A 12,800-nucleotide genomic window follows, 5' to 3' on the forward strand; every position below is an offset into this window, starting at 1 on the left:
AAAAAAAAAACATAACAAAGAGGGCTTTATGAGCTCGATGCATGGTAAAATCTATTTGGTTTCTTATTGGTTTATTGTTAAATATTATACTGCATTTGTTTAAGCAGACATGGTGTATATTGTGATTTCTAGCATTCCACACGTAGCAGCTTACTGTTGTGTCCTTTAAATATGGGAAATAAAAATGTTTTCAGTTTGCTATTTAAAAAAAATAATAATAATAATAAAAAAAATCAAAACCAACAAAAAGGAGGAAATGAAGACAGAGAACTGCTATATTTACATGGCCCAGGAAATATTGGCAGCATGCTCTTTGGCTTTCATCCGTAGAACTGCAATGCTGGAGGACCTCCTCTCAAACTCCGGCTTGGTTTCAAAAGCATGTCCATTGGTCGCCCCAGAAAGCAAAGAGTCAGTGAAAAAATTGTTGAGGGGCACGTGGCTGAACTGATTCTGGTGGTTTGAAAAGCCTGTGTAGCCAGAATCTGTCCGAGGGGAGTGGGAATAAGGCGTCATGCAGGAGGACGTCTCCCGTGGCAGCATGCACGAAGTAACCACAGAACCGCTCGCCGCGTTCCCTGCCCACAGATTGTTCTGAATCTGGAAAAGGCAACATAAATATCTAGTAAATAAATAAATAAATAAATAAGTTTACATTTAGATAGTTCATCTTTTCTCTTCTGCAGTGTTTGGTTTGCTTTACTTAACAAGATCCATTATTCTATCTGTGATTCTATGATTCGGTTCTCCTCTAAAACAATATCTATGATTCTATGATTCAGTTCTCCTCTAAAACAATGTCTATGATTCTATGATTCAGTTCTCCTCTAAAACAATATCTATGATTCTATGATTCAGCTCTCCTCTAAAACAGTATCTATGATTCTATGATTCAGTTCTCCTCTAAAACAAGCAACAAGCACTTCACTAAGCTCCCTGCAATCTCAAGGATGCTCCGTGAGTCAAAAGAGCAGATCGTTCACTTCAGAGCAAGGCTTGCTGAATCATATTCCTTGCTCTGTCATCCATTTGCTCCGTGGCTCTGAGTGTTTAGCATTGACCCTCAGGGCACCATCAGCCCAGCCAGTCAGTAAAATTAGTGGAAGCACACAAGTGGCTTGGAAAAAAAAAAGGTGTTGAAAGTGCGTGCAGTATCACAGCTGGTTTACACCATAAAAGATTCTCTCCATCAGCGTTCTTTCTCACTGTAAGGGCAGGAAACAGAATAAAAGGGCAGACAAAACAAACCAAGATTTCTCAAGCAGCAAAGCCCAACAAGTATTTGCCAAATTAAATACTGAGAAGCATAACTGCATTAAAACACATCCATCAAAGACAAACGTGGCTGATAATGCACCCAAGAGTTTTCTCTAAAGGTGTTACAAAGATGATTTTAAGTGGCTGATAACACATCCAAGAGTTTGCTCTAAAGGTGTTCCAAGGATGATTTGAAGACAGAAATTCTTTTCATGGCTTGTTTTGTACCAAATTATGCTTGAGGGTATTTCTCTTTCCGCTCTCAGCCTTAGCTGGCTGCACTGTGCAACCCCTGGAAAATGTTACATGACAGACTAGGAGACAAATTTTGTGGTTGCCAGCAATGTCTGCGGAAGATCTGGAGTAACCACGTAGTCAAGCTTTGCTGTGCAATGCCCTCTGTGCTTGGCAGTCACTTAAAGCTTCATTCTGAGTCTTGGGCCTTCTCCTACCATCTATGTATAGATGCTATTCGTGGACAGGCATTTTTCACTCCTTTGTTACCAGCTGAACAGACAGAGCGATTTTCAAGGCCTACCAGAAGTCAGCTCCTGCCATTATCTCGGGCTGTGCATTCTTTCGTTCCTCCTCTATTCACTCTGCTTTAATCAAACCTCACACTCAGCAGCTGTCCTCCTGTCTTTTTAAACTCTCTCTATCAGGACTGTGTGGATATAATTTCTGACAGTCTAACTTTCTCAAGTCACTTCGCACTTGCACTCACCATTATACAATACACAGCTTTATATTTCTCCTTCACTTATATCTCTGTTCTGAATGCTGATTAAATATACACACACACACACACAAGTATCATGATACAAGATATTTATAGCCCTCATTCACAGTACAGAACTTCTTAGTCAGTAACTATATCCATTTTCTTTGTGTTTTCCTCTGCTAAATTTGACTTCATCCTGAAAACTCTGTCGTCTGCTCAGTATATCACTGCTCTGATGCACTGGGATTGAGTCCACATGTCTTTGTTCTCTGCTATACCTTGGAGCAATCAAATTACTCTTCAGTTAGCACTGCAAAGTGAATTCCCACTTCAAACTTAATTTTTCCTTCACATTCCAAATCCACAGACAAAGGAATTTTGGCTTTAAGATAGGCAGACTATCTCTCTGAGTGAATGATGGGTTTTTTTCCTTCCCAAGTAGAGGTCAGGGGAAGTAGTGAATTATGACAGCCACAGACATACATGCACACACACAGAGAACCAAAACATGTTTCTTATGCTGAGTTGTTTTTCTTTTCTTTTCCCACTGTCCTATCACTTTGCAACAACACACACCCACCAAACCACCAGCAAGCTAAAGAGATAAATTATGGTTCACTGAACTCAACTAGCTGAGTGCAGATAAGGAGTCTCATTTTGAAAGTTAACATTTTGAACAGCTGCATTAGCAGAGAGCATCAAGAGCTGACAGACTAATTTGGACTCCTTGGCCCAAATTACAGCAGCATCAAGAAAAGAAAGAAAAAAAAAAATAGAAGCAATAAATGGTCCATTTTGGTTGCCTGCAGAAGGCCAAGGAGGCAAATGCCATCCTGGCCTGCATGAGAAATAGTGTGGTCAGCAGGAGCAAGGAAGTCATTCTGCCTCTGGACTCAGCACTGGTTAGGCCATATTTTGAGTTCTGTGTCCATTTCTGAGCCCCTCAATTTAAGAAGGACATTGAGACTCTTGAATGTCTCCAGAGAAGGGCAATGAGGCTGGGGAGGAGTCTCAAGCACAAGCCCTTTGAGGAGAGGCTGAGGGAGCTGGGGGTGTTTTGCCTGGAGAAGAGGAGGCTCAGGGGAGACCTTATGGCTGTCTACAACTCCCTGAAGGGAGGTTGTAGCCAGGTGGTGGTTGGTCTCTTCTCCCAGGCAACCAGCAACAGAACAAGAGAAAGACTAGACTAGACTAGACTAGACTAGAATAGAATAGAATAGAATAGAATAGAATTAACCAGGTTGGAAAAGACCTTCAAGATCATTAAGTCCAACCTATCAGCCAACATCATCTAATCAACTAAACCATGGCACCAAGCACCCCATCCAGTCTCTTCCTAAACACTTCCAATGATGGTGACTCCACCACCTCCCTGGGCAGCACAATGCAATGGCCAGTCTCTCTTTCTATGAAGAACTTCTTCCTAACATCCAGCCTAAACCTCCCCTGGTGCAGCTTGAGACTGTGTCCTCTTGTTCTGTCTCAAGCTGCACCAGGGGAGGTTCAGGCTCAAGGCGAAGAGAAATTTCTTCACAGAAAGAGTAATTGGCCATTGGAATGTGCTGCCCAGGGAGGTGGTGGAGTCACCATCCCTGGAGGTGTTCAGAAAGGGATTGGATGTGGCACTTGGAGCCATGGTTTAGTTGTCAGGAGGTGTTGGGTATTAGGCAATAGGTTGGACTTGATTATCTCTGAGGTCTTTTCCAACCTGGTTGATTCTGTGATTCTGTGAAAGCCACATTAGCAACACATGTCCCCAGGCTCTTGGTCTGCCCAACTCCTTGCTCACACAGACATGCATATGTACAACATGCACACACACTTCCAGAGCCACTCATGGGAATGCAGCTTGCCTCGCAGCACACATGCATACGCACAGCTGGTTGGGCACACCTCAGGTATCTGCTCCTGCATATCTTAGGTGGTCTGCTGAGAGGTAATGGAGTGAATAGGGTGCCTGAGGAAGGATATCGAGGATTTTCCCTCCTTCTTGTGGACCTCCTGAGATCTACAGGAGGAAAGAGACTCCAGTGAGAGTTTCAGAACTTTCCAGTCCATATCCTTCCCCTCCTCCCTTCAGCAGTTTTCAGAAGACTCTCAAACATCAGCCCATGAAAGACCCTCTGTGCCTTGACATGATCCTCAGATGCCTTATTAAGTCATAATTAACCCACTTGAGCCAGTTTTGACTTATAATCAGACAAACTATTTTTTTAATCTTCAGAAAACAGGTGTGGTGGTGTTTTTTGTTTTTCTGGGAATTAGAAGACATTACTTGGGGGTTGGAACTAGATGATCCTTGTGGTCCCTTCCAACCCTGACTGATACTATGATACTTATCTGAACCTATCTGAATCACTTACTTGATTACCAAATTTTGTGGCATTCAGCTGCACAGAACATTCCAGAATAGAGAGAAGAACCTTCCCAAAGAGAGCAGTACCTCTCTTATGGCTCAGGATTCAGGGATTTCTGAGTGTTCTATTGTCTGGAAGGTTTCTCACATTCTAGTACAGATTTACAGAATGGGAAAAGAAGGAAACAAGAGGCCCTGAAAGAGCTGGAAAGTATGGTGGGCTAAGTCATCCACTAAGACCCATGAGGCTTCCTGACTTCTCAGACTTAATGAGTTTGGAGTCCCATAGCATGTGATTAGAGTAAAGAGGAGCGCAGTAAACACAGCAGCTGAAAGTCTGTGAGGTTCAGATAATATCCCCACTTTTGAAGCTGAAGTTGAAGTTGTACACATTCTGTTTCAGTCATGAGCTGGGAAAAATCAGAAACCCAGTCACCCATACAAAAATCACTGTCTTTTTATTTTGTTCAGGAATGCTAGAAACTCCTAATTGCACCTCATCTCATTTCCTAGTTACATACAAGTTTCCTCCAGCAGAGATGACAGATTAAGCAATTGTTGGGGTTTTCTTTCCCTTTCTTTCTACAAAACAAGTCATTCATTCCCATTTCCACCGTGCTGCGTTTCGGTTTGTTTTGCTTGTATCACTCCTTTACTGAGTAGAAACAAGGAGTTGATACAACTAAAGAAGAAACCAGAACACAGATGATAAAGATATAGATGATATCGAGATATAGATATAGATATAGATGATCTAGAGATAGAGCTAGAGAGAGAGAGTGTGAGAGTTAGAATGACAAAGAGGTGACATAGAGCTAGAGGTAGAGATAGAGATAGAGATAGAGAATGAGAGATAGAGATAGAGGTAGAGATAGAGATAGAGATAGAGATAGAGATAGAGATAGAGATAGAGATAGAGATAGAGATAGAGATAGGGAGAGATGATACAGAGAGAGATAGAGTTAGAGCTAGAGAGATAAAGATAGAGAAATGAGATAGAGACAGAGATAGAGATAGAGATAGGGATAGGGATAGGGATAGGGATAGGGATAGGGATAGGGAGAGATGATAGAGAGAGAGATAGAGTTAGAGCTAGAGAGACACAGAGATAGAGATAGAGACAGAGATAGACATAGACAGACATATAGACATAGACATAGAGAATGGGATAGAGAATGAGATAGACATAGAGATAGGGATAGGGATAGGGATAGGGATAGGGATAGGGATAGGGAGAGATGATAGAGAGAGAGATAGAGTTAGAGCTAGAGAGACACAGAGATAGAGATAGAGACAGAGATAGACATAGACATAGACATATAGACATAGACATAGAGAATGGGATAGAGAATGAGATAGACATAGAGATAGGGATAGGGATAGGGATAGGGATAGGGATAGGGATAGGGATAGGGAGAGATGATACAGAGAGAGATAGAGTTAGAGTTAGAGCTAGAGAGATAAAGATAGAAAAATAGAGATAGACACAGAGATAGATGGAGATAGAAACAGAGACAGAGATAGAGATAGGGATAGGGATAGAGATAGAGATAGAGAGAACATCATTATTTTTTATAGTATTTCCAGGCCAACTTTTTAGACCCAGAACTTTCACAACAGGAAAAAGAAATCTGTTTCACTAGGAACACACACGACTTTGCCTTTAATACAGTCATGATGGGAGGACTTCTACAGGTTCAGAGCCTCAGCTTGAAAGAGCCCAATAACCTGTGTGGTTTGGAGGTATCAGCAAATCGCTTTTCCCTATTTCTAGCAGTTTGCTTTGCATTAAACTAAGCTTAGCACCAGCAATTTTCCTGATATTTTTATCCCAGGCAAATCTCTCTCAATTTAACTTCAGTGAGATTTCACAGGTGCAAATGAGAAGAGAATTCATGCCAATGTTGTGCTAAAGAAACATGTGAGCAAGCTATTCACTCCTGTAATTTTTAAAGGGATGTCCTGGGTTTCTTCCTGAGAGGAAGGAATCCAAATTAGCAAACTCAACTTCAGAAATGCCTCAAGATGCAAGGACGGTTTTGCCTCATCCCTCGTGAGACAGTTATGCTTTTCAAAGGGTGTTTCAATCATATCTCTTCTCCATTCATCTTAGCTGGTGGAGGTGACTTCACCCTTTTGACAGCAGCTTTTCTTTTCTTAGCCACACAAATACCTTGTAGTGAAATACAGGGGCAGAATATATGCCTGTGCTCAAAATAAATACCGTAATGTCTCACAATAAGGCAAAATTATCAGGCTGCCTTCTGGTATGTTGGAAGGAAAAGGGACATTATGTACATGAATTTAAAGAAAATATTTTTCCTCTTAAACTCTTGTGTGATCCATGAACTATATAAAAGGTAATTCAGAGGCTGTGAATGAGGCTATACATGCAGCACATCTCTGGTTTCTGTTAACATCACAAACAACTTGAGCTCTGCTCTTGTGGTTACCGTGAAATTACCAGAGCCCTTCAATATATTTACCTACTGTATGTTTTATACACACACACACACACACAGAGAGAGAGAGAGAGCCTTCCCAATAGAAAAAATAAAATAAAATCATAAAAAGCAGAATTTCATAGCTTGGACAAGACCATAACTAGAGAGTTATGGCTGTTAACAAGGTTATGATATCATTTCCTAGGCATATGACCTTCTGCTTGACACTGCAGAGGAAAATTAGCTGAGGTAATTGGTCATCCCACTTGGTGTCATTGGGGTTTTGAGTATTATTTTTTTGTTTGTTTACTCCTAAAATTTCAACTTCTGGAGTTTTAGCCTTCTTAAAAGAGCACCTGGAGAAATCACATAAACTCGAATTTTCTGGCAGTTTTACTATCACAAAGCTTTGGATCTCTCATTTAGGCCACACCTTGACTCCTGTGCCCAGTTCTGGGCCCCTCAGTTTAGGAAGGAGGTTGACTTGCTGGAGCATGTCCAGAGAAGGGCAACAAAGTTGGTGAGGGGTTTGGAACACAAGCCCTATGAGGAGAAGCTGAGGGAGCTGGGGTTGCTTAGCCTGGAGAAGAGGAGACTCAGGGGTGACCTTCTTGCTCTCTACAACTACCTGAAGGGAGGTTGTAGACAGGTGGATGTTCGTCTCTTCTCCCAGGCAACCAACACCAGAACAAGAGGACACAGTCTCAAGCTGTGCCAGGGGAGGTTTAGGCTGGATGTTAGGAAGAAGTTCTATACAGAGAGAGTGATTGCCCATTGGAATGGGCTGCCCAGGGGGGTGGTGGAGTCACCATCATTGGAGGTGTTCAGGAGGAGACTTGATGGGGTGCTTGGTGCCATGGTTTAGTTGTTTAGGTGGGTTGGATTGGTTGATAGGTTAGACGCAATGATCTTGAAGGTCTCTTCCAACCTGGTCTATTCTATTCTATTCTATTCTATTCTATTCTATTCTATTCTATTCTATTCTATTCTATTCTATTCCCAAATGCCTTAACTGACACTATTTGAGTCACCGGCCTCTCCAGACTGGAGCCTTGTTTCCAGCAGACACACATATGAGCACGCACAGCTTCTATTTGAGTGGATGTACAGGTTTTGTACTTCAAATGGGAAATAAAAAGCTTAACTCTTTCAAGACCTCTAGATATGAAGTAATAAGTTATTTTTGCTGTTCTTATTATATTACATAATAAACACCATGCTACATTATGCTACATGCTACTGTGTCCAGTTTTGTGCTCCCCAGTTCAAGAGAGACAAGGACCTGCTGGACAGAGTCCAAGGGAGCGCCACAAGGATGATTAGGGGACCTGAGCATCTCCCCTATGAAGAGAGACTGAGAGCCTGAGAGATGTTTAGTCTGGAGAAGAGAAGGCTGAGAGGGGATCTGATCAATATCTATCAATATCTGAAGGGTGGGTGTCAAGTAGAGGGGGCCAAGTTTTTTTCAGTGCTGCACAGTAATAAGACAAGGAACAACAGGTACAAGCTTGAACACAGAAGATTTCACCTCAACATGAGGAGAAACTGCTTTACAGTGAGGGTGACGGAGCACTGGAGCAGGCTGCCCAGAGAGGTTGTGGAGGCTCCTTCCCTGGAGACTTTACGAACCCACCTGGATGCATTCCTGAGTGGACTACCCTGGGTGATCCTGCTTTGGCTGGGTTGGACTGGATGATCTCTGGAGGTCCCTTCCAACCTCTAATGTTCTGTGATTCTGCACTGTGATACTGAGATTATAATTACTCTAGTAAATCACTGGAAGCTGCACATTAACTCTGTTGTCAGGATGTTCCTGGGCATTGCAAGGGAGACAACAGTGGCACTAACCAAACAGTTAAGAGTTTGCCTGATTATAGCAAGCATGAATGTCAAAAAAAGAGTGATTTGCTAAATTTTTGTCACTCCTCTCGTTGGGTGAAGCAACAAACAATCTTGACACAGCCAGAGAACGTGAAATGTGTTTTCCCAAGAAGCTATTTAAGGCAGATTAAATTCAGTAGCTGTTAATCTGCTTAAAACTGCTAGTTTACAACTCATGCTGCATTGGCTGTTCCTAGTCCATCAGCAAACTTTACTTGGCCTATCATTTGACACAGTGGTTGGTTTTTTTTCCTGGGGAGGGGCTTTAAGAGCACCCAAAGTATGGGCAGAGATTTGCCTGCAGTTACCAAATGTGCAGATTCATAAATTATCAGATTAACTTACACCTAAAAAGACCTTTGGGATTATTATTCCAAACCTTTTCTCACAGCTAAGGTTTGGAGTTTGGGTTTAGATCAAGTTACTCAAGCTTTATCCTTTAAGTTTTGAGTAGCTCCAGAGATCAATAAATTCTATAGGCAACTTGTTGCAAGACTTCTCTGCTCTCCTTGTATGTTTTTTTTCCCATCATATCTAGACAGAATTTTGAATTTGAATTTTTTAATTAACCAACTGGGAAAAGACCTTCGAGACCATCGAGTCCAACCCATCACCCAACACCATCTCATCAACTAAACCATGGCACCAAGCACCCCATCCAGTCTCTTCCTAAACACCTCCACTGACGGTGAATCCACCACCTCCCCAGGCAGCACATTCCAATGGCCAGTCTCTCCTTCTGTGAAGAACTTCTTCCTAACATCCAGCCTAAACCTCCCCTGGCACAGCTTGAGACTGTGTCCTCTTGTTCTGGTGCTGGTTGCTTGGTAGAAGAGACCAGCTCCCACCTGGCTACAACCTCCCTTCAGGTAGTTGCAGACAGCAAGAAGGTCTCCTCTGAGCCTCCTCTTCTCCAGGCTAAGCTACCCCAGCTCCCTCAGCCTCTCCTCACAGGGCTGTGCTCCAAACCCCTCCCCAGCTTTGTTGCCCTTCTCTAGACATATTCCAACATCTCAACATCTTTCCTAAACTGAGGAGCCCATAACTGGACACAGGACTCAAGGTGTGGCCTGACCAGTGCTGAGTCCAGGGGCACAATGACTTCCCTGCTCCTGCTGGCCACACTATTCCTGATACAAGCCAGGATGCCATTGATGGCATGGTGAACATTGCTGGCTCATGTTCAGCCTCCTATCAACCACTACCCCCAGGTCCCTTTCTGCCTGGCAGCTCTCCTGCCACTGTGACCCCAGCCTGTAGCACTGCATGGGGTTGTTGTGGCCAATGTGCAGAACCTGGAACTTAGATGTGTTAAATCTCATGCCCTTGGACTCTGCCCATCTGTCCAGCCTGTTCCTCTGCAGAATACTGTTTGGACTACCCTAGGAGATCCTACTTTTGGCGGGGGGGTTGGACCAAATGATCTCTGGAGGTCCCTCTAATGTACTCTGATACTGTGTAATACTTGGTGTAATTTTTGACCATTATATAAGAACCATTGGACCTAAAGAACATGGGAAGATCACCTGGTTTGGACTGAATTCAGGCACATATGAAAGAGCTGCTGCAAACCATTTGCAAATATGTCTAATAAAATGCAAGTTAGCCCTTGGTAGTGAAAGGCTTAATGTAGCAGCTCTGAAATACAGAATAGAATAGAATAGAATAGAATAGAATAGAATAGAATAGAATAGAATAGAATAGAATAGAACTGAATTGAATTGAATTGACCAGGTTGGAAAAGACCTTCAAGATCATCGAGTCCAACCTGTCACCCAACACCATCTAAGCAACTAAACCATGGCACCAAGTGCCTCATCCAGTCTCTTCTTAAACACTTCTAGTGATGGTGACTCCGCCACCTCCCTGGGCAGCACATTCCAACAGCCAATCTCTCTTTCTGTGAAGAACTTCTTCCTAACATGCAGCCTAAACCTCCCCTGGCACAGCTTGAGACTGTGTCCTCTTGTTCTGGTGCTGGTTGCCTGGGAGAAGAGACCCATTTGTTCCACATTTAGGCCTCACATATAGTAAACAACACAAAAATCTGTTCTCCTCTGAGTTACCATGTTTTCCTAAGGTGCAAAACAATTCAGGATTCAGAAAGTCATCAAGATTTCATCCTTGTGTAGGATGTTTTGTAGGTAAACTGTTAACTTCCCCATTCTGCAGTCTCAGGGGCAGTTACAATATGAATGTTCATGACTATGATACAAAGACAAAATGTGCTCTTGTGGCCAAGAAGGCCAACACTGTTCTGGGGTGCATTAGAAGGGCTGTGGCTAATAGGTCAGAGAGGTTCTCCTCCCCCTCTACTCTGCCCTGATAAGGCTGCATCTGAAATATTGTGCCCAGTTCAGGGCCCCTCAGTTCAAGGAGGACCTCAGGGAACTGCTTGAGAGAGTGCAGCACAGAGCCATGAAAATGATGAAGGGAGTGGAACATCTTCCTTATGAGGAGAGACTGAGGGAACTGAGAGCTCTGTGGCTTGGAGGGGGGGGAGACTAAGGGGTGACCTCATTCATGTTTATAAAGATGTAAAGGGTGAGTGCCAAGAGGCTGGAGCCAGGCTCTGCTGGGTGATGCCCAATGACAGCACAAGGGGCAATGGGTGAAGCGGAGGCATAGGAAGTTCCATGGAAACAGGAAGAAACATTTTTTACCCTGTGAGGGTGATGGAACACTGGAACAGGCTGCCCAGGGCAGGTTGTGGAGTCTCCTTCTCTGGAGATATTCGAAACCCACCTGGATGTGTTCCTGTGTGATCTGCCCTAGGTGCTCCTGCTTTGGCAGGGGGGTTCATCTGGATGAGCTCTCGAGGTCCCTTTGAACCCTTAACATTCTGTGATTCTGTACAAACTTCACACTTTGCAAAATGCCTTACAAGGCAAGGGGTTTGCCTTACAAGCCCCAGTTAAAGCCATTCATACACTTAAAAATACATACATACATTTAACCAAAAATAAAAAGGCACCAAACTGAATGTTGAGGCTGCAAGGAAGACCACATACAGTGATGGTTTGGAACCCAGGCAAAATAATATCCAGTGCACAGACTACTTTGTGCAGAACTGACACCACCCAAAAAGATTAGAAGTGCTGCTCTTGTTGGAAGATCAGCCACAGCAGTGCAACAGCCAGCACATATGCAGCAAACAGCACCCCGTGCACGTGGTGGCCCAGCCTGAGCTCCACGCTGTCACAGCTAGACAGCATGAGGATAGGACAAAGCTTCTTTGAAGCTAGCTCAGATATGTCTACCACATCGACTCCTACTTAATCAGCATTCCCCAGAACCTTAATGAACTATTGTGATTAACTGTCATTTATAGGCCTGGTACAGTTGAAAGAAGCTTTTTCGGTCGTGTAACATGTGGTGTCTAATCCGTGCCATATGAAAGATTTAATTGGAGCATGTAACTTTGATTATTGTTAATGAGAATTACCCATGTGCACTAAGGCTAGCACAAAACTGCAATGATGATCCAGGGACTTAGTCCATAACACATGTACACTGATACCACTTCTACACTCTTTGGCTGCCAAACAAAAAAGATCTTGTGACGCCCTCCTGTTCAATGTATCTCATTCAGTCTGGTGGATGAAATGCATCCTTCTGCCTCTTCCTTCTCTTTCTGAGATTTCAATGTTCTCTGTTATGGAATCATAGAATTGTCAGGGTTGGAAGGGGCCTCAAAGATCAGCTAGTTCCAACCCCCCTGCCGTGGGCAGGGACACCTTGCACTACATCAGGTTGCTCAGAGCCACATCCAGCATGGGCTCAAAAACCTCCAGGGATGAGGCTTCCACCACCTCCCTGGACAACCTGTTCCAGTCTCTCACCATCCTCAGGGTGAAGAATTTCTTCCTAACATCCAATCTGAATCCACCCATTCCTATTTTAGCTCCATTCCCCCTAGTCCTATCATTACCTGACACCCTCAAAAGTCCCTCCCCAGCTTTTTTGTAGGCCCCCTTTTTTACAACTTCTGCATTACTCCAGTTGTCATACCTTTGAAATGTTTTTGTCTCCTTGAGATTCTCACCTGCACTAAGCTGGGTTTTTACACACACACACACACAAATAATTTAAAAAATAAAGATAAAAAATGAGTTAATTCCTATGCAACTCTTTCCTGCAT

The 12,800-nt window shown here is 43.2% G+C and overlaps 1 protein-coding gene across 1 annotated transcript in view; it reads right to left on the reverse strand.

The window, feature by feature from the left end:
- Positions 1–279: 279 nt before the first annotated feature.
- The window catches only part of ALX1 (ALX homeobox 1), a 28,105-nt gene continuing 15,584 nt past the window's right edge, over positions 280–12,800 (reverse strand). The window contains exon 4 of the mRNA XM_009901455.2: positions 280–600. Within this exon, the coding sequence (XP_009899757.1) occupies positions 280–600 (321 nt within the window). The remainder of the gene's footprint in view (positions 601–12,800) is intronic.

Source organism: Dryobates pubescens, chromosome Z, assembly GCF_014839835.1.
Source record: "Dryobates pubescens isolate bDryPub1 chromosome Z, bDryPub1.pri, whole genome shotgun sequence".
In the NCBI taxonomy this organism is placed as follows: domain Eukaryota; kingdom Metazoa; phylum Chordata; class Aves; order Piciformes; family Picidae; genus Dryobates; species Dryobates pubescens.